This window comes from Centruroides sculpturatus, unplaced genomic scaffold (genome assembly GCF_000671375.1).
Source record: "Centruroides sculpturatus isolate CEXI.00-Female unplaced genomic scaffold, Cexi_2.0 scaffold564, whole genome shotgun sequence".
In the NCBI taxonomy this organism is placed as follows: domain Eukaryota; kingdom Metazoa; phylum Arthropoda; class Arachnida; order Scorpiones; family Buthidae; genus Centruroides; species Centruroides sculpturatus.
The window spans coordinates 454,191-477,221 of record NW_019384878.1 but is presented as its reverse complement, the minus strand read 5'-3'; the positions used below and the strand labels follow the sequence as shown (position 1 = coordinate 477,221).

Here is a 23,031-nt window from a genome sequence, read left to right as displayed (position 1 = left end):
AAAAAGTTTATTTCCTTCTTTTTACTTGTAACTGTAATTAAATTAATACTACATTAAGAACAAGTTTAATTCTTTATTTTTTCTAAACGTAAATCTATAACAAAACTTGCAAAAATTACTTTAAAATATGCGTTTTCACTACGTATAATTACAAACTTTTGTATTACAATTTGATTTTTAATAAATTCAATTTTAAAATATTTTAATTGTCCGATGATAATATTAAAGCTAAAAAAATTGAAGCAATTATTTAAAAAATAAATTTATTCATCGTTCCTAATTGAAAATACTGTAATTATGCGAATTGTCCGCTTTGTAATATCCTGTACACAAGATCTAAATACTGCATATTTTAATGAAATTATGTGGCTGGAAGATAAACCGAAACATTTTATTAATAAATCATATTTTGACCTTCTAAATAGAAAAGGAATTTTATCAATAAAAATAAAAATTTTTTTATTAATGTGAAATTTTTCTATGTGATTATCGATTATATGAATTGAATAATAATAATAGAGATTTTTAAATAAACACATCCGAGACATACTTTTTCTTTGATTTTGCTGAATTCGTGATCTTAAAATTAAAAACAATTAGTAGTTATTATTTTACACGGTATTTTATTTGAATAAAATTATATATTTATAACACAATAAAACGTTCGCTTTCAAAACATATTTTCAGAGATACTTAATAATACATTTTGCTGAGAGTAATATGTAAATAATAAGTTATATTTAAATATTCGAGCGACAGTATCGAAGTTATTAAGGCATTTTTCAACAGTTATAAAACTTTTACACGCTAATTAAAAGATTTAAATCAGAAAAGGAATAATTCCTCAATCAAACACGAGATGGCGATATCATTCACTTTTTTTTTTTCTGTAGGAAGACTGAAATTCCTTCGTATAAAAAACCGCATTAATATAAATTTTACATATTTCGTATATAACAGCGACCTCAATCTCTGTAAAGTTACGAAATGTAAGATATAAATTGTAATATTTAAAGACTTAATATAAATATTTGAGATTAGTAAAAGCCATTTATATAATAAAGGAGTAAGTAGAATTGACAATTATTAATTTTTGTTTAATTCACCAATTAGTTCTATTTCACTTAACTAATTCTGATTGGAATATATTTAATTAGTCAATTACTTTCGTGCGGCAAAAGAGAAGATAAGAAAAGTAGTCATTAAGATAAGTAAAGCGAGCAAAAGAGCGCGAGAATAAAAACAAACCGAAAGAAATGTTAAAAAAAGAACATCGAATGAACGGAATGGAGCGGCAATGCTAATTTTTGAAGAATCAACACATGAATAGTTTTACGGCGCTTGTTATTCACAGTCAATCCATTCTTTCCCACATACTTCATGCTTGGATGTATCACAGATCGGCAGAAACCTGGACGATTTCACTCACTACTCGAGCGTCGGGGATAGTTATTTAGTGGCGTGACGTCACACAGTTTGTCCCAAACCGCCCACAAAATTCAAACCACGCCTCCTACAACAATCCACAGGATAGCGGTTGGATAATAACGCCATCTATGGAGCGTCAGAGGCGGCATAAAGTTTCCCACGGTGTAAAATTTCCATCACCTGGAGAAGCGGGCAAGACGTCTGCTGGTAGGGATAACCAGACGCGAGGGGATAGACTCTGGCCCACGAATCAACCAATCACGGCTCATCGCCGATAGACCACGTGGCCTCATTTCTAGCCCAAAAATCACATAGTGTCAGAATGATCTTTAACACCAGAATGAATAGATTATTAGAAGTGTGCCGGAATTGCATCGATTGTCGTTGAGATTTAAACATTGCGTGTCGATTAAATACATGGAGTTGTGTTAAGCCAGATCAAATGCCGGATGACGTTGTCTGTGCCGGAAGTCGGCAGCACGTTTGTTGGTATTTCATTCATTGCCAGGCCTGTATGCTGGCAACAGTTGTTTGGGGAAGTTAGTTGTGTCTGTGTTAACGAGGAATCGACTGTGGGGGACCAGAAGGTAAATACTATTTTTTCGATTCATTTTTATAATCATTTATACGAATCGAAAAAAAATTGAAAAAATCCAAAAAGAAACGAAAGGAAACTATTTTTTTCTCGTGTGTATATATATATATGTATATATTTTTATTATTATTATTTCTTCCCCATTCAGTCATTGACAGTAAAAAGAATATCATTTGATTATAGAAAATGTTTCGATGACAATTATATAGCTTTTAAGAATTATACCACCAATCCTTTATATAGAATAGAAATTATTAATCGGTGGCAAAGTAATTATATTTTATTTCAATTTCATATAATTATGAGAATTATTAGAAAACGAAAGTTAGAGATTCGATTTAATCTGTAAACTATAACAAAAACGATTTCTTTCTCGAATTTATTCATCTTAAATATTTGTTAATTTAACAAAGCATTCGAACTCGTAGTCAATGTTCAAAGTCACTCCATTACCAAGAAATCGTAAAAATTCAGTTTAAAAAACTTAGATATACATTTATTATTTTAATTAATTTTATAATTAAAATTAATAATAAATCATTAAAATTATTATATGATATATATATATATAAAGCATATTTTAGTAATTGAACATGGCTGTTGCTTCGATCGTGTGAATGAGTTTTTCATAAAAGATTATCTGAATTTAGGCCTATTTACAATGCACTCGTTTGTTAAATTCTGTCGAAAATATTTAACTTTAAAGCCTTATATCTGCTAAAAAATAACGTACAGAATTTATATAAGCTAAATTATAAAATTATTAACTTTATTAAGTGTTAAAACGATCACATTCAAGTATTAATGATGTTGCATTCGAATTAATGTGTCGCTTTCAGTTTTAACTTTAAATAAATTTATAAAGTTGATTAAAATATTTTAGTAATATCTATATATTTATTAAATTTTATATTTTTAATTAATTATAAGCATTTTAATTAACTTTCCGACATTAAAAACTTAGGTTTCGTTTTAAATTTAAAAAGAAACCAATTTCTTATTATTCTTATTTATTTTATTTAAAATTATAATACTTATAATTAGAATATAAAATTTTACATAATTTTATACCTATTAATATAAAAAATTTTATTTAAATTAAGTAAATGTTTAAGAATATTAAGCTTTAAATAACCATATCCTGCACTTTAGCAATGCAATGCATACTGTAACATTAAAGCATGTAATTTGAACAATTTTAATTAAATTGTTTAAATTATATTATTTATTTTATATATAATCGTTAAAAGATTTTAAATAATTAATAAATAAATCGTTATATAAATGTATAAGTCTTTTTAAATAACTATAAAACAGTATTTTCAATCTATCGTGGTTTTTGATTGATTACTCATCATAATTAACAATTAAACAAATAGTTTATTAATTAAAACATTTTATATACATCTGGATATAATTTTATTATCTATTTAATATAAAAAGTTTAAATAATTTTTAAAATTTTAAAGAGTTTTCTGCTTGTGTATCATCTAAGTTCTGTCACTAACTCTTCCATAGTGATTTGAAGTTTCCTTAAAATTTCTTGAATAATCTTTTATAAGGATGATAAAATTATGTTGAATTAAAATTATAAGGTCTCTATAAGGATTTAAAATTGAATTTGTTTAAATAAATATATAAATATTTAAGAAATTAGCATTAAACTTATGGCTAATATAGTATCAATGTTGATCCTTTCATTCTGCTGGAGCTCCGCAAATTTATATGTCGGCTTTTTTATATATTAATAGAAGGTTTATTAAAAGTATATAAGAAGTTAGCTAATAGTGTATAGATAGTTATAAACATAAACATTCTTTTATTTATGTAAAACAAGTTTTAAATAATAAACTAAATAAGCAAACTACTTGAAAAAAACAAATAGTGTCGGCATTCATCTTTTAATAATTGAGTACACAACCAGATAAACGTTTAAAACGTATATAGTGATACATGACGATTAAGTAGGAACATAATTACACAATTATGCCAAATATAATCTTTAAGAACAATAAATAAAAGGAGGTTTTATAGATACAGTTGCGTTAGGCCAATTTTCAATATGGCCGGCTTATAACTTCGTGATATTAAATTTTAACGATATTACTTGTGAGTTTGTATATATTTCAGGATTATAACTTAATTATATTGTTAGTATAGACGATGTCTTATTTGGAGCACGCAAAGACTCACATCAATGATTCCCCCTTTCCTAACGTTGTCTATTGTCACTGGACCATTTATGCTCTGATGTTATCTATTGTAAATAGGAACATGGCTCGTTCTATCGACAATTCGACACAAATGAGTGCTCCTAACATTGCATGGATGAAGCATGTTATAATATCAGACAACCCTTTTATATACACACACACTTATTGCTGATCAAAATTGATATACACTGCCATTAACTGGTTGTTAGCTTTTTCAATATATATTTTTTAAATTTTTCTCGTGTTGACATTTTTCTCTAACTGTTTGATAACTCAAATAAAAAAGAAAGTAATATATTTTGATACAAAAGAAAGTTAATGCTACTTTGCTATGTTATTTCCAAATTAACTCTATTTAAAGGTGATTAAAGTTAATTTGCTGTTGTTTAGATAATCCTATTATATGGGAATGTAGGAAATTGTCGTATATACTTTACGAATGACAAATTCAATGAAATTAAGTGATATTTCGTTAATTATAAAGTTAGTTTTCATTTTACAACTTTTAATAATTAAATATAATTTAAGTAATTGAAACGGAATGAAATTGTATTTGAAATTTGTTCATTCTTATTAACGCTAATTACCCGTTTCATTCCGTTGATCAGCTGTTTTTTCAAATCATTCAAAAAACAAATCAATCAGAACGTATGTGACATCAGAATCATAACCGTTTTTAAACAGGAGCAGCTGATAATTTTTATTGATTTGGGATAAATGAGCAGATGATATTTTGTTTCCGTTGTATTTTATAAAAGCAGATGTTCTCGTTCGAAAGGTGTTTAGATTTAATGCTCTTATCCGGTTTATTCCTTATCTTTTAACGTTATTTTAACCCCATTGTTTTACCTGTAATGATGGGTTTCTGTTAATATCCCGACTCGTTTCGAAAAATATTTAACCTTCTTTATCCAAACTTATTCTGTTTAATTCTACACTTAATTAAAAAATTAATTTATAATGGAGGTTCATTGAATGTTTGGTTTACTAGTATATATTAATATGTAAAGGCTGCAAAATTGGCTATATTATAACGAATTCGAGTAATAAGCAATTAACATAATAATACAGACTAATAATGATACGTTTCTTCTTTTAATGCGCGTACTTATGACTATTATTAAGTTTATTAATAAATATAATTTTATCTATTGATATTATACATTAGAACAAACACAATAAAATTTAAAACTTCATATCTTAAAATACAGTAGTACCTCAGGATACGAACGCTCCAGCATACGAAATTTTCAGGATACGACATGANATGATACGTTTCTTCTTTTAATGCGCGTACTTATGACTATTATTAAGTTTATTAATAAATATAATTTAGAATAGCTGACTGCTCCGTATGTCTTTTATGTTTAACGGAAAGCCGAACATGCAGGGTTGCGAAACTTTGTAGTTTCCCTGCAAGGCTCGATTTGCTAGGTGGGTGTTTCGATAAGCTCACTTCAGGGGTCAGATTTTTATTTCTTGAGATAGATGATAGATAATAGTTGTAATATTCGAAATATCAGCTTCGTCGCATTGTTCTGTAGCTGTTAATTTTTATCTTTATGCCGCCCGAATTTAACGGGTAATAACTTTATAAAGGAATTAAATTCGATAAACTTAATATATTGTCTGCATAAAATAACTATTTAGTTGAATTATGTGAACCGAAAACAGTCTTAAATGATGTTTATATAGTGATAAATAAGTAAGTGTTGTATTAGGGATGACTTAATTAACGTATCAAGGCTTAATAACTGTGTAATTTTAATACCTGATGCGTTTGAGTTAAGTGAGTGGAGCCACCAAACCGTAATCACTATAAGGGTTAGAGGTGGGGTGCAGAGAGTCGTGTCCATCTTGATGGGTTGAAGAGAAAAATGTCCTTCTTCCTGGAAAAAGGGAGCATGTTGTTTGGTGGGCTGTGCCCCCGTGCCTGTCCAGGGGGCCCTAACTGGGCTATACTGTAAAGGAACCGCATCATCCAATGCCCGAAGCACACATAACTAATCCCAAGACAAGAAAGAGAGTGTTTATCGCGTATATTTTAATATTTTATTTTCTGGTGTATTTAAGCAAGTCGAAGATGTTGTTAAGGCAATATATCTTGAAACTTAGAGTGGGATTTTCCTTTTAGGATTAACAAACGGGTGAAATGTAATCGATTTTGACACCCTTTAGAATGTTTACCTGTCAATATAAGTGTAACAGACGCCGTCTGGTCTCAGTTTGTGAATGACTGACATTTCTGATCCGCTTCTTTGTTAATATTGGATATCATTGTGTCATCTTGATCGATCTATCGTATTATTTGGTTTTTTCAGTTTCGAATTTGTTTCGATCTGTACTGTGATCAGAATGATAGATGCATGCTCCTCTTGACGACCAGACGACGCCATCTTGGTCGTGACCGGTTAAAAGATCACTGTACAAAAACATACCACAAAAACATACCCTACCGGAAATAATAACAATTAAATTGCATTTTTTCTCGTTTGCAGTGGTTTTAAACATGAAAGAAGTGGCATTTTTTCATAAAGAAACTAATGTCGATATTTTAAATCAAATATTTGGTCCTTGCCCATTTGGACTCTAATAAAAGCGAAATTCTTTATTGAAGCAAAATTAATTGTTTAGTTTAATGAGGTGGAAAAAATATAATAATAATTTTGAAATTAAGGAAGTGACAGGCATAGTTAATTTTTTTTTTTTTTTTTGTAACGGCCGATGGCTAAAACCTTGTTTAAAATAACTCTTTATTTTGATGGTGACATTCAAAATTGCGTAGAACAAATTCCAAAAATTTTCTATCGTGGGTTTGTTCGAACTTATTTTACGTTTTTTCCGACGTCAAAGTACCTTAAAGAGGATGTGAAAATTATAACGACATAGGTGAACAGTATGATATTGTTATTTCAACCTACAAAGAATCTCGATTTTGCAAGTCAAATTCATCATATGAACTTTACGACTTCAAATTGTTGTCTTAACTATATTTACATTCAGCCTTTTTAAATCGTAATTTAAATCCTTTGTCATTTAACTACAAAATTTTCTGACTTCGTAGAAATGATAAATCAGAATTTTTTTTCTAAAGTTATTTCTCTAAAAATATTCATTAATCTTAGAAAATTAGTCAGTCATTGTGATAGGTTTTAAAAAATAGATCCGTGGGCCTATTATAAGTATATTCCGGCGACGAATGGCATAAGGTCAATCACCTATAAGAAATATAGGCTTGGCTTTGAGACCATTAACTAACTGATCGGTGTGTTTACAGCTAACTGTGTCAAAGTGCGCAGTTTGCACAGAGACGCTCGGTATGGGCGGAATGCAGGCATATCAGCTGGTTAAACGGCTGGCTGGCCTGTTACCGGGCCTGCAGGCCAATGATGTCGTTGTGGCGTTTTCACCCACGCTCCCGCCAGCGCATCAACTGCTATAAATCCGTATTTATTCTACTTGATATTATGGTTAATGCTTATTTAATTACTCTTATTGGTTTTAATAAAGAAGATTTAAACTTACACCCATCTTGATTTTTTATCCGTTATTTACAGTAATATTGGAATTATATATGCTAAATTTGTCTTTTTCAGCTCCATGGCGATTATCACCAACACCCTCTAGTGCCGTTCCATCATGCCCAGAAAGCGTGCTGTGACGTCACAGAGAGAGGGTGAAGGACCAGACCCCGAATCGGAATTGCAACGAGATCCTTTCGCTTTAGAAGATACAACGAGTAATTATGAAGAAATCTGTGTTATTGGCACAGGTGCCTATGGCACCGTCTACAAAGCCAGGGACCTAGCGAACAAAGGGCAACTAGTGGCATTGAAGAAAGTCCGGGTACCACTTACAGAGGAAGGTGTTCCGATGGGTACTCTGCGTGAAATAGCGTTCCTGAAACAACTCGAAGGGTTCGAGCATCCTAATATAGTGAGGTAACACTTTTAATTTTTATTTAGAGAAATATATGTAAATAATCGACATTGGCACTTAAGTTTCGCTATTATAAAAAAAACAGCTATTCATTGTAATACCTTTATTATCAATCTAGGAAATTCCCGCTAATGCTTTTCTCGTTCATTCAAGGTAGGCCCGTGAATTAGGTCAACCGTTTTTATATTATTAATCTTCATCTCGGTTTTGTAAATAGTTAACGATCTCATCTCCTACAATCAATTAGGGAAAAAAAACCTGCGGTCCGTAAGTTGATCGTCCTTCGAGACCACCCACAATTAAACTTAGTCAGAATATTGTTACGCTCGGAACTCGATTAAAACGTTACGCATGCGGGGGTGATGTTCAGTTTAGAAGCATGCGTCATCGTAAGTGGTCAATCCTTGAAGTTTTCACCACTTCCTCTTGCAACCGGAAGCATTCCATATCGTATTTGATTCAGTTACCGGGTAGGCCAGAGAGATGTGCGCTAGTAGGACTACCTGTCCTTGAGAATTGGCTTTTACGTGGGTAGCGATTAAACTAGACAAAATAAGGATTATTTTTCTTCGGCGGCGAACTACAGTCGGAAGTGCGTGAGTCATGCGTCCATCTGACTCAGGATGTACTCATTCTAGGGATATCAGCGCTGTGACATCTAGTCTGACTCATTCTATTTTCACTAGACAGACTAATACTGAATTCGATTTAGAAGATATTCTTCTCGGCCGTTACTTCCGTGCCATTTGTCGAAGCGGAAGTAAAAAAATATCCGGAGAGACCGAGTTCCCACGCGCTAGTTTATAGCAACTCCGCCAAGAAGTCGTGGGAAAGTACAGATTTGCACATGTCCTACATACCGACTTATAAAAGCCTAATTTTGAAGGTGCAGGGATTTTTCTTTTCAAAGCGAGGTTACTTCCGCTGCGTCATTTCTTATCGGTGGTATTTAATAAAGGAAGCTGACAATCTCCTTCCCTATTGGTCAGTGTCTTCATCGGCAACCAATAACGGCGTAAAGAGCTCTGTTGCTATGGTAACATGAGTATCTGTTTGTTGTCTGTTTAGTTAGCGACAACACCACCTCGCGGTGCGAAATCGATTGACTTTTTTTTTATTAAGAAAATTTAAAAGGGAAATCTTTGGATAATTTGATGCCTATGATATCATGTCTGTAAGCGATATTTTACTTTAACAAAATTGTTCAGCTTCATTACGAAGAAAAAAATTCATTTTGGTTTATAAATAAATCTTAGTAATATAAATGAAAAAAATTAAATATATCAATTTAAAAATGACATCAGATAATTTACATTCCTTCGAGACAAATAAACGAGTTTTCATTCATAGCGATATATTTCTGTGTCGAATGTCATCTTATATCTCTCAGCAGAAATTTTAATCACAGGATATGTCGTGAAGGCTCAGTAGTATTAAGGGTGAACTGGGAAGTGTATATCCGCTAGCTGTTATACTCACTAGACATCAAAGCGGAAACCTTTAGCTATGGCAATCACCATTGGCGCTATAACTTCCTTTCTTTATCTAAAAAGATTCTAGTTGTTACTTTATGGAAGACAAACAGGTTATTTAAGATTTTTGCCACTTAATTCGAATTGATTATTGGAGAATTTTTAAAATATTGGAAAATGTGACGTAAAATCATAAAGAGAAAATTGTCGGCTGTGTTTAAATGGATTTTGACCGTTCATTTAGTTAAGACACAGCTGATCGGTACAGCTGGCCCAACTCCAGGAAGGTACTGTAGTAAGTTTGCGAATCAGCTGATGCATTTGTTTACTGTTGATAAGGGTAGTTTCCTGGCCGTGTCACGTGATTTGAGATCTGTGAGAAAATGTTCTCCGCTATGTTTTTCTTGTTGGCTGTCTGTGCTGTTTTTTCCTCTTTCTCATCCTTCTTGCGTGGCGTGTGCAACGAGGTCTAATTGACAATGGAACTTTTGTTACCGGTCGTTTGGGGAGATTCGTACCGGTGAAAGATATATAGAAATGAGCTGATTTTCCGGAATATTGTTATAGTTAAACCGACTCTTAAAATAAACTTTTCAGACAGATATATACGCATATATACATGTATAGCCCATGGCGTTCTCTCTCTCTCTCTCCCGATCACCGGCTGAGCTTTTTTATGCTAGTAATTTAATATAAGCGGTTTCGTTTTTGATCTGAATTCCGTATGATTGTATGGCGCCCCATCTCCTGCTGAGGAGAAAAACTAGTTTATTCTTGTGGGTGGTACTCTTAACAGTGAGTGGAACAAATTGTTCATTTGTCGTTTGTCATCAGTAAATACAGTGTTGATTATTGCTTGTTTACGATGTTTCGGTGCTCCCATGTTCATGGAGAACGTTTACTGATTGTCATACTAGATAGAAGCGATTATATGATATAATTCTGTTTAATAGCTTCCTACATGTTAAAAATCATATTAAAGTTACCGAAGAAAGAAAAAATCTCCCCTTCCCCCAACATGAGAGTAGGATTAAGTATTTCGTTCGAATGCATTCAGAAAATCTTCTAGGCATATGACTTATTTCCGGATGACGAATGCATTTAATATTTGACAAATTTTAGTATGATTAAATAGTTGACTTGCCCAACTGCATACTTCTCGAATTATATTCCAAAATTATTCGCATTTATTTATATAACTCAAAACAATTGCGGCCTCAATAATGCGATTTACATAAATAGAATAAGGCCAAGATTTAATCATATAAAGTAAACATTCCAAAATTGTTACTGAGTTAATGCTGACGTCATAAAACCAAATTCATCAAGGATATTTTAATTCTTACTAATTAATTTTTCTAATTCGCTACTACAAAGTTCGTCAAGAGAAATAAATTTAAAACGTGCAGATAATTATCTAATGATTTATAGATATATTTTGATGTTTCGGTTGTCACATTTATCTTCCAAAGTTATAGAAAAGAATTTATTATCGATATCTGACTAATTCCTGTTTGTTGGAGACTATCCAATTTCATACTCTTTGATACAAAGTATTAAGCCCACAGCATTTGTTATAACTAATATGGATTATAAGCATTCTAAATTCGTTTAACACTTTTCTAAATTGTCGTGATGAGGTTTATTAAGAGCTAATTAATGCTACATATTTCAAAGTAGCATAGGAATGAATGATCATTTATTCCGAATGAGTTATTATGTTATGCTAATTAATATACTGTGCGTTAAATTTAGTCGCATTAATTTATTCTATTTACAGTTATTTCTTTCTAATGTTTCTCTGAGTTGAAACTATCTCAGTGTATTAATAGTCAAATTTGTTTCATTTCAATATGATAGATATGTTAATTGAAAACTTATTAAAAATAAAAAAAATTATGTTTATTTCGTCCATTTTGTATACGATTGTATATGGAATAAAAAAGTGGGAAAATTTATAATTATTTTGTCAATTTTCTTTTAATATGTAGTAAAATGAAAAACTAATTATTATGATATTAAACATTTATTACAAAATTTTAACGGAGACTATTTTAAAATTCTACTGCTTAAACTTGTATCTTTATAACTGGAAAAACAGCTGAAAATAGTTATTTTTAAAGTGATTCTTATAATAATAATTATTATTTTGTTTAACTTACTTCTTTTATTTAATCACGCACGTATTGTGATTCATAATTATTGCAGTCTTTTCTCTTGAAATCTATTGAATTATTTTCTGAAACTTTTGGCATAAATTTATTTTAAAATGGAAATGTCGTGCAAACATTTTATACACGGATATGTGAACTTAGGAGCTTAAAACATTGTTTTCAATAAACAAATTGTTGCAATAGGTAAATGCAATCATTATGTTTCTGTATTTCTAGAGATAATACTAATAGCTACTTCGAAAAAGCACATATTTGTGGTAATTTCCGTTAAGAAACGACAATAGAAAATTCTAGAATAACTGTTCTGTATTCATAAGTTCGTATGTACTGTTTAGTAAACTATAATAGCATTGTTTCAATTATTTTTGGTGTTTAGAAAAACAAATAATGCATTTACTGAACTCTCCTTAATAAATATTTAATTTTATTGAAATAATATTCAAATTAAAAGTAATGTTTTATCTAACATATATTAGCTAAAAATATATACAAGTCGACCCCCCTATAACGCTGTTGATTGTTCCGTTTTACATGAATTCCATGTTGTACGAGTCACTTAGATTTTACAAATACATGAGCCGTTCACAGCCCGGCACACGTATTTGTAAAATCTAAGTGACTCGTACAACATGGAATTCATATAAAACGTAATAATCAACAGTGTTATAGGGGGTCGACTGTAATAAATAAATATAAATGCACTTAAATATTTCCTTTTCAGCCATATTCTTATAACTAACAAAACTTAACTTAATGAAGTTTAATTTTCTAAGTTGATTGAGTCTAATTTTCATTCTCGATAAAATAAATGAATGAAAAAGTAATTTGAAGATTAATCTACGTAACAGTAATGAATCGAAATGTTTAATATCTGTAAAATATTTTGAACGTATTGATAAATCAGAATTGCACAATCGTAAGTTTATTATATATTGACTTTTAGACAAACAATTTGGGCTTACAATTAACAGTAAAGCTTTAATTTATACGATTTGATTTTCTAATACACATTGAATATTGTTTAGCTTTTACAGTAAATTTTAAATACTTGTATTTCTTGTAATATATATTTTAATCTATTTTTGAAATAGAGTTGTATGTAAAAAAATTTTGTTTTTTAAAGGCAATTTGATTAATTAAGAGCCAGCAGACCAATTAAAAAATATAACTTCGAATATTATATTTTTTACTGCATTTAAGTTAATAAAACAAATATAAAAATTAAATATTGATTATCTGTCAGTGGAATTCTGTAATTCTTTTCAATATTAAAAAGAATTACAGAATTTTACTTTTCGAATATTTGGAATATTCACACAAAAAAAGAAAAAGAATTTTGGCTTTTTTTCCAGATTTTTAAAAAAAGCATCAAAAGTCAAATAAAGAAAAATGGCCAACTGCGAGAGCGCCCCTGGCGGTAAGACTTCGACATCCAGATGGTTGCACGTGCTACGCGCGTCGCTTGGCAACAGCACGACACCACCTGTCGGCGAGCGGAGCAGGTCATTCCCCCGACTCGGTGTCAGATAAATGGGCTGTGTGCCAAAATGAATGAACACATTCATTCATTGTAAATCCCTAGACATTAGTATTATAGGTAGCGATATTTTGTCGCCAGTTTGACATGGTCAGAGTCTAGAGAAAGTGCGACACTGTGTAAATAAACAATCACACTATACGTCCCGATCGACTAATTCGAAATCAACTAGTGAGAACGTACCGACTGCGTAACGATGGCGAAATGCAAAATTTCATTCAAATATTCCAGAGTAATATATCTAAACCTTACTGTATAGGTCTTGTGGCCAGATAAAAAGATGACCGATGATGACTCTGCCTAGAAATCCCACGCGATTACCCTTAATCTGGCTGAGGAAGAAATAAATTATGAAAACTTGGGACCTCGTACAGATCATAAAGATAAATTCCGATAATTAATTGATAGTTCTATTTCGATTGTCAAAGATTTGAAAATTTTGAAATAAATAAATAAAAACGGATAAAAACAATAGAAAGTTTTTAGTCAATCGGGAATTCTTTTTTGTCAATTCTGCCATTAGAATTCCAATAATGTTTGTGCTTTAATCGTTATCAAAAAGAGATCACAGATTTTTAAGACGACTTTTTTGAGACTCAAAGGAATGTGCTCTTTTTTTTTTCTTCTTTTTATTAAACTTTAAATCTCGATAGTCTGGTATTTTGTCGGGTCGATTGGAACGAGATTCCACCAGATCTGATGGATAACACATAAACACACGAATGTCTTCATTTGATTCTAAATTACGACTATCCCGTGCCATTCTTTATAGTTTTGATTGTGTGATGACTTCAAACATTCTTTGGCACCGAAGGTTTACTTAACTCTTCACATATTTCTACCATAGGAATTTTGTAAATTTAACCCGATTTTAATATTAAATCAGTTATTTGTTTAATGCTTATAATTTTAGTCAATCAACGACGGTAATTACTAAGAAACCGGAGACGTTTAAATTCCAAGATTTTTTAATATAAAAATCATTCGTATTTGCCATATTAATATTTATGTATTTTTACAGTTTTAAGATACAAGTTTTGTAAGTTTTTATACGGGACAAGGACTCATCACGAAATTTGTTAAACCAAACCGGAACCGAAGAGAATCACAATCAATTAACCACGCGATTATTGTTCTTATTCTCATAGAATCTGTATTAGGTTTTAAACGAAGTGTTTCTAATCGAATCTTAACTCTTCTTTTCCCCCTTCTTCGCCACTTAACCCGTTCGAGAAATATTCAAGTTCAATGCTGTAGATGCCAAGACGGTCGAATGCCTTTTTTAAGTGTGTTTATTTAAAATATCTTAAATTAATTACACGGTAGACGAACCAAACAAAAAAATAGTACGAAAAAAGTCCTCCGACTACCGAAAGACTATTATTTAGGTCGATAATGTTGCCCCTAACGGTGAAAATGAAAGTGATAAAGTCTTCTTTATGATGGGTGGGCTCGGCCATCGACAGTTAGCTCGTCGATTCGATTATTATAATTAAAACAAACTCATCATTAGCAATTATTTTTACTCCAAATAAGATTTGTCATCTTCGATTAGTTCCGTGCACTCTATTTAATTTTCCCTTCGATCGTCGTTGCGCTACACGACAAATATTCATCGAATACTCGTATTTCTAGCAAACGAAAATATATTATTACTTTCAACGCGATATAAATAAAAATCTTTTGATCTATAGTTCTCGGTTCTGTATAAAAAGATAGCTCGATTAAAAAAAAAAAAGCGAATTGTCGTCGGTGGTGGCGCTCACGTGATTTTAATTGATCGCCAGCGATTAAGGCAGGAAATTGCTCGGTGTAAATTGACCTTTACTTCGATTGTTACGCCGATGCGTTTTGCATGCGAGCGATTCGGTGTTTTGCAAATAAAAAGTATCTCCATTGAAGAATCAAAAATAACGTGGAATGTGCCGTTGCCAGGCCGACTTTGCGTGCTCGGTTACGATAAAGTGAACGGCGGGAAACGCAAATGAGCCATTTTGAAAGGATAAAAATTCGGAACTTAAACACTCAGTTACTGTGTAATACTGTGTATATAATTAGCTGGTTCTTTAACTCCATACACCGACCAAGATATTCTCGTCACGGTCATCAGCCCGAGGCTAGTTCCGGTTGCTAGTCGAGGTATCTGGCCTTGTCCGATCAAATCGCCCTTCTCCTAAGAATGGTCATTCCACTGTCGGATGTCACGTGGGCATTGACGTCATGGTGGAGGGAAAGCCCAATACTCCTTCCGCAAACACCGCCGCGGAACATGCCACCCCCGCCGCGGCAAAATATTGACACGGAATTCTTAAACTGGGCGGTGGTGCCGATCGCCCGTTCTACTACTTGGACGGGGGTGTCTGTGGCAGAAGGATGGACGATCCTCCTCGTTTTACTTTTTTTGTTTGTTTTTAGTTATGGCCATCCCCGACAGTTCTGGTCATAAAGGAGTACTATGGAAGCAGTAAGACTATATGGTATTAAGTGGAACAACGAAAGGGTTGTTAAAATGTGCGGTGTCGAGTCGATTGCGGATTTAAAATCTGGAGGCGGCGGACACGAATCTGCTTCCGCGTTTAAGACTGGAAAACGAAATAGAAACCAGATTTAAATAGTTGTATAGTCACGTGAACATTACGTCAAATAGGGGACATTCCAGAACGTGGCAGGTGTCGCTGGCACTTTTATATTCGGGGTCGCTAGTTTTCCGAATGGACGAGTTTCTCTTTCTCGTCGTCGGCTCGGACACTTAACATGTTTGGCATACCGTGGAGGCCACTACCACCAAATGCATCCCGTTGGCCATGTTTGGTCGTCTTTTATCACTTCCCTAACAGGATCTAAACTGGTCTATCCGGCGAGGTTCGAAATGAAATGGGGAATAGACATTTGCATAATAGGGAGAATTTTTATGCGGCAAGTGGGAGGCGAGTAATTAACACCATTAAAATCTCTTTCGTGTGAACAGCAGTCAAGCGATACATTCCAGTCATTCATTATATCAACTAGCACTTAAGTGATAGGTTTGCCAACGCGTACATTGTCATTAAACGTTTAACTGTAAAAATGACAACCGTTTTCCGGTTACGTTAGACTTAATCTGGAGGCAGTGAAGCGATCAGGACGTCCCTCTTCGCAAGCTATTGTCTTTTCCAGCACAGCGTCGTCATTAGGGACATCGGGTTGGGAGGAAGAAGAGCAGCAGGCAGAAAAAAAGGCCGATGTCCGTAGCCGGCGGCTAAGGAAACGCATACCTGACAGGTAAATCGGTGAGGTATGTGCGGAGCGACCGAAGGTGGCTGGGTGCGTCACCTGGAAACCGGTTAGCGGAAGATGAGACCGGACCGGATATTGAAATGCAGAAAAAGTCTTTTGTTGCACATGGCAGGAAATACTTGGACTTCCGACGTTGGTACCTTCCACCGCGGCCGTTTCGGAGGCAGTGGCCAACCGACGCTTAATGCCGTTAAGATGATGAATGGGGCGATAGATGGTCGGTGAGCGACATTGTGTTGCCAGACAATGGAGCCTTACCGCGTCCGCAGAAATAATGACCAGCGATCGGAAAAGGAATGCGGGAATTAATTATGTACGTCAGCCACCAATTTGGCCGGCGGCCGCCGCTACAAGTATGTCGGTCGGCGCGAAAATGGTTGTATAATTGAGCGACGAAAACTCGTCCGATCGGAATTCCTGCGGCACAAACACATCAATTTCCCGGCATTCCGAGTTCTTTTGTGTTGGCACTGCTAATCTGCCCGCCCGTGCGCTACCGACTGTCATCTCGGAAACTGTCCGCTTCCTGACTACCGTTCTCGGAATTGTCGACCGCTCTCTTTCCTAGTATTGCTCTTTATCTTCCACTTTCCCAATCACCAGCGTCAGGTGGCATTTACGTCTCGGCTGGCACCGCGATAAAATAATATCTGCTTTCTGCTAATTGCGTCCATTTCGCTTTCCGTGCTCGCGCGCATCTGCCGGATAATTAACGCGCTGCATACAGGTTCCACTAATCAACTGCCCAATACTTCCGGTCTTTCTCCCCCGGGAGATGCCAGCGCTTTTTTGCGTTTCCTTTCGTCGTCGACCGTCACCTGCTCCGTCACGACAGACGCACTTTGGGCTTAGAAACGGGAAATTCCCACTGGGATGTTTTTTCTTGCCAGGCGGAAGGACCGTCTCGCTCAACCCACCTACTGGGTGGTCTGCTGGTAACATATCGGTGGCGACATCTGGTGACGTCTTTTCGTTGTTCTAACCATTTCTTTTTCCAATGGAAAACGACGACGTGGTCGTCCGTCTTTTCCAGTTATTAAATCGTGTTATTTGTTATGGCCAAACTTTTATTCCTTTTTTTACGACCGAAAAAAAGCGTTTGTGGAAGCGTGAAGGTTGACACTGTCGACACCTGTTGTCTATCGTAAACGGTCCATTCACGAACCGTGATCGTCTCATCGTGAGGAGCCGAAAAATCCAATTTACTTGACTCGGGGAGACACGAAGCGGCCGATCACAAGAAGTAGGCCTCGAGTTGAACAATCGTTCCCACGTTCCCCCAGCTTGTCGTGAATGGGCGGCAGGTCAACATTCTTGCATTTTCTCTCCTTACATTCCAGGCATGTCTCCACCTCACACGGTATTGGGCCCTACGGCTGCCATACTTTTCCTTCACCCCAGACCTCTGCCCCTACTCACTCGGATGACCGCTAAGTTGACTGCAAGCCCATTTTCTATCTCCTTTTTCAATACCTCTTTTTCTCTCTTTGCACCTGTTACTAATTGGACTTAATTAAAACAGCTGGATCTAGCCTCTTTCTACTTATTTGGCTAATTCTGACGTAAAAATCTTCTTTATTATGGTTCCTAAAATCTGTTCCATTTGAAACATGGTTTATTTTTTAACATTCAAATAAAAGTAATCAATTTTAGATAAGCATTGATAGTATCTGCATAGACTAATTCGTCCATCTTAAAATAGTTATTCCATAATTTAGCAAAGTAATTATCATTGTAGAAATTAAGCATTTAATTCTTTTCATTGTCAAGAAATAATTTTTATATCTGAAAGTGAGAAAATTTCTTGCACAGTTTAAAAACTTGATTTATCAGCATGCAACAGTTAATTAATTATTTAGAAATGTAAAATAGAAATACAAATATAGTATTAATATTTTAAATGATATTTATGCATAAATTATTTTTTTCTAATTCTAATTTAAGTAGACTATGCTTCATTACTGGACTTTCAGGTTACTTGATGTTTGCCATGGGCATCGTCTAGTCCAAGAACGCCAGCTTGTTCTCTACCTTGTGTTTGAACATGTCGAACAAGATCTGGCACACTATCTCGATAACTGTCCCGAACCTGGATTGGGTCCCGAGAAAATCAGGGTAAACGTATTAAAAAAAAATCTAGAGATTGTAATCGAGATAATATTGGATATTTGGAATCTAATTATTAATTATTCCTAATTTTAGCATATTATGTTTCAAATGGCATGTGGTGTAGATTTTCTTCATTCGAATCGCATAGTCCATAGAGATCTGAAACCTCAGAATGTTCTCATTACTAACTCTGGCGAAGTGAAGTTAGCGGATTTCGGTTTGGCTCGGATTTACGAACAGCACACTGCGTTGACCTCGGTGGTAAGAGTTTGTAGTTTATTGTGATTTTAACTGTTAGAGCTTGATGGCAAGTGAAGTTTCTTGTTAGGTTGTGACACTGTGGTACCGTTCTCCGGAAGTCCTACTTCAGTCAAGTTATGCCACGTCTGTCGATATTTGGAGCTGTGGTTGTATATTTGCAGAACTTTTCCGGAGAAGGTAGGATTTAACACAATTAGAATAATGAACAATGTTCTGTTTAGTTTGTAATAAATTTTAATTGAAATTTTGTTTAGACCTTTGTTTTGTGGTCAGTCAGAAGCAAATCAATTGGGTAAAATTTTTGAGTGAGTCATTTCTATCTTTGTTTTTACTTTTCTTATTGATTACTTATGAACCAGACAATTTATTTTGTATCAAATATAGTCATACATCTTAATTTATAAATTTAAACAGAATTATAGGTACACCTCCTGAATCAGAATGGCCAAGAGATATATCCATACCTTGGACAGCCTTTAGACACTGTACAACAGTCCCTTTAGAAACAGTTGTTCCTGCTATTTGTCCTGAAGGAAAAGATCTATTGCAGGTTTGTTAGTAACAAATATTCCTTATTCACTTTTGATTAAAACTTTTTCATAGATTTAATTTGTATTATTGTAGAAAATGCTCATCTTTGATCCAAACAAACGGATAAGTGCCAAACAAGCTCTAAAACACAAGTACTTTAACGGTTTGGAACCTTATGTGCCACCAGTACCACCTCGTAAAACTCGATCCAGAGTATCTGTAGGAACTACACCTGGAACAAGCAGCTCCAAAACTTCTGATTAAGTCAGGAACAAAGAAAAAAAATTTGTACATTGCAATAATCTATAACTGAACAATTTTATATTATACACATATGAAGTATTTATGTATATGTGTAGATAAATAATTTATATATCCATTCACACATATACAGTATCATCAGAATTGTGAAGAAACGTTTAAAAAAATGCAATGCAAACTCCTATGCAATGCAATGCCAATTTGAGGATCACAATATAATTGGTGTAGCCTCATACAGTATGTAAATACTTGGTCAGCAATACTAGAGTGAAGTTTTGTTAAGGTATAAATGATGTGCAAAATCTGTACGCTGTAAATTACCAGATAACATTTATTTATATAAAATGAATCGTAAAGAGAACTACACATTTACAATTTTATGGAATATAGATTTTAAATACACTTGCCTTTCTAAACATGTGGGAAGTCAAAGTTATATATATATGTATACATACACACAAAAAAGTTTTAAGAATTCTTAACAATTTGTACAAATTTTATATCATACATAATATATTTTTCTATATTTAGTACATCTTTACATTCCAGATAAATAGTACAAACTACTTTTTCCAAAATTGTGAAACTATAGGCAAAGTTAAAAATATCAAATGCCAAATAAATTTGACAGGCTGACATTTATTTATATATATAAATATAAAACAGTATTATTAATTTTAGTTTTTTTTTTTATAAATTAAATATTCTTTGACTTCCAACATGTAATTACTGTTATGAAATATTTTGGTATTGTACAACTACTTAGAATTTATAGATTATGTTTAAACTTTTCTAATATAAATTGATAACAATTCTCCTCTGATTAATTTTTCAACAACAAAATGTGTTTGTATTGAAAACTTTTTAAGTGGCTTGAAGAATATGTTTTTTAAGTATTGGATATCATGATGAGTTATCATGATGGATTGTGGTAGAGTGTATCACTCATGTTAGAGAAATAGAGGGACCAACACAGCATTAGTTTCAAAATAGATTTGGCAATATGAAAAAATGGATTAGTTTTAAAATTTTATAGGAATTTTTTGTAATTTTGAGCTTAAATTCACCACCAAATGTATTTGTATTAACTGCTAAACTACTTTACTACTTGATATTTGGGTATGAAATAATTCTCAGGCAATATTTACATATCAAATAGAACTTTGCTATTTGATGAACTTAACGTTAAAATTAGATTTTTGTTTTAAAGATAAAGGCAATTCTCTCAGGGATTATTCTAACAGAAAATAATAACGCATAATCTACTTACTGTGTGGCCTTCTTTTTTAATCATGCCTTACCAAAGAGCTATGCACAAGGTATGAAAATTACAATAAATATTATAGAAATGATTTACATTTTTAGAACTATTGTTAATGATTAATGTCAACATTTAAATGATAACTATTTTATGGACCCACATTTTGGAGACCAGTTCTCATCTAATGCAACTGGTAAATTCAAACTGAAATGTGTAGTAATGGAGGTTGTCAGGGAATTCTACCTGGTGCTAAACTATTACACATAATAAAATAATTCCAATAAATTGATATATACATATTTTTATAACTGGGACCAATGTATCATAAGGGATTATATCAAAGTATACATTTATGTAATCATTCATGGGTGTTTTTGTGTGTCAATGCCAAGGTGATGTAATCACTGAATTTATGAATTTTACCCGAGAAATGGATTGTGATATTTCAACATGTGACATGTATGCATGTAAATTGTGTTTCTGTAATAATACTGTGATGATTACTTTTGATATGGAACACTTGTAAGTAAAAGGTAATAATGCTACCTCTGATAGATAATTTGCAAAGCTGACCAATGCCGAAATAATGAGTCATTTGTACTTTTGTTGGCCTTTATTATGTTGTAATAAACTTCTACATTAGGGAAAGATGTCTTTTTAAATTTCATTTTTATCTAAAAACATTATTTTAATAAATCCAAAAATATTTATAATAAAAAACTGAAAACAGAATTTTACAAACACATTTCAGTTACTGTAAATTTTCATGGAACATCAATTTTACTGTTTCACTAATCTGGTTATGATCATTTAAATAATAAAATAAGACACTATAATTTCAGTAAATTATAAATAAAATGGTGTTTTAAAACAAAATCTTTATTTGAAATTATAAATATTTTAATTTGATTTGCATTTAGATATATGTTATTTTTCTATGCAAATATTAATATGTTATGAAAACATTTTTCTCATCTAGATATTCCAAATATTTATTCACTGCATATGTTACTAAATGAAATTTGGTTTTCTTTTATTTTCTTTTATAAAATTTGTAATTATTAAATTTTATATGATGCACCCAAAACAAATTATGCAATTAAGAATTTCATATGAAGACTGTTTTAAAAGATAGCAAACTGTAGAAAAAAATTAGAAAAAAACAACAGTTTCAGAACTGAAATTTATTTAATTTAATTTCAATATAAATATTTCACTCACTAATTTTACACAATCATTTTCCTTTTTTCTTGTTCTTCTGACTGACTGTTCCAATATTTAATGAATCTTGTTTGTTAATAATTGATAGTTGTTTTTTAAGTTCTAGAAGTAATGCTATCTCTTTATCAATTAGGTCTTTTTCTGCTTTTTGAAGTTTTAATTGTCTGACTTTATCACCCTAAAAAAATAACAATTATAATTTCTTTTAATATGTAATTTCTTAGTTGAAAATTTTACAAACTCTCATTATTTTACAAGCAGAACAGATTTTATATGTAAAATAAGATTAAACATTTGTTATTTTTATTAAATATTAAATAACTAAGACAATTTACTTTGAATCATTAGTATTTTTTGTATTTTTCATTTATAAAATTCATTATCAAATTACAATGTAATTTTCAGAATTAAATAGTTTTCAAAACAAAATTAAGAAGAAGACATTTTTTAAGGTCATATCCATTGAGTTTAATTCAATGTTATTTATTTTTTAAACACGTAAAAAAATTTTGCATTATAAATTCAGTCTAACTTCTTCAATGAAAAGTCTAGACAAACACTTTCTCATTTCTTTTGTTCAAAGGCATTTGACCTAGATGCTTCAAATATTATGTTTTTCAAGTATCTCACATTTCATTGATCTTAATAGTAAATTTTCTCAAAGATTAAGAATTTTTAATTGAAAACTAAGATTTTTAAAACAATTTTTGTATATGTAATAGTAACAAACTATTTTTTTTATAAATGAAGTTA

At 32.4% G+C, this 23,031-nt stretch overlaps 2 protein-coding genes across 4 annotated transcripts in view; one reads left to right on the top strand and one right to left on the bottom strand.

The window, feature by feature from the left end:
• Nucleotides 1-1,762: 1,762 nt before the first annotated feature.
• On the top strand, nt 1,763-19,877 carry LOC111630980 (cyclin-dependent kinase 4-like). 3 transcript variants are annotated; one of them, XM_023375156.1, is made up of 8 exons: nt 1,763-2,015; nt 7,833-8,177; nt 18,608-18,749; nt 18,837-19,004; nt 19,072-19,181; nt 19,259-19,309; nt 19,419-19,554; nt 19,629-19,877. In XM_023375156.1, the coding sequence occupies exons 2-8, from the start codon at nt 7,876-7,878 to the stop codon at nt 19,797-19,799; spliced, it is 1,080 nt and encodes a 359-aa protein (XP_023230924.1). In that variant the 5' UTR covers nt 1,763-2,015; nt 7,833-7,875; the 3' UTR covers nt 19,800-19,877. The 3 variants fall into 3 exon arrangements, with proteins under 3 accessions (XP_023230924.1, XP_023230925.1, XP_023230926.1); XM_023375157.1 differs by lacking the exon at nt 1,763-2,015 and adding an exon at nt 4,878-5,014; XM_023375158.1 differs by lacking the exon at nt 1,763-2,015 and adding an exon at nt 7,445-7,706.
• A 2,339-nt stretch (nt 19,878-22,216) lies between these two features.
• The window catches only part of LOC111630981 (methionine--tRNA ligase, cytoplasmic-like), a 71,223-nt gene continuing 70,408 nt past the window's right edge, over nt 22,217-23,031 (bottom strand). Inside the window, exon 17 of the mRNA XM_023375159.1 lies at nt 22,217-22,456. Within this exon, the coding sequence (XP_023230927.1) occupies nt 22,292-22,456 (165 nt within the window). The 3' untranslated portion in view covers nt 22,217-22,291. The remainder of the gene's footprint in view (nt 22,457-23,031) is intronic.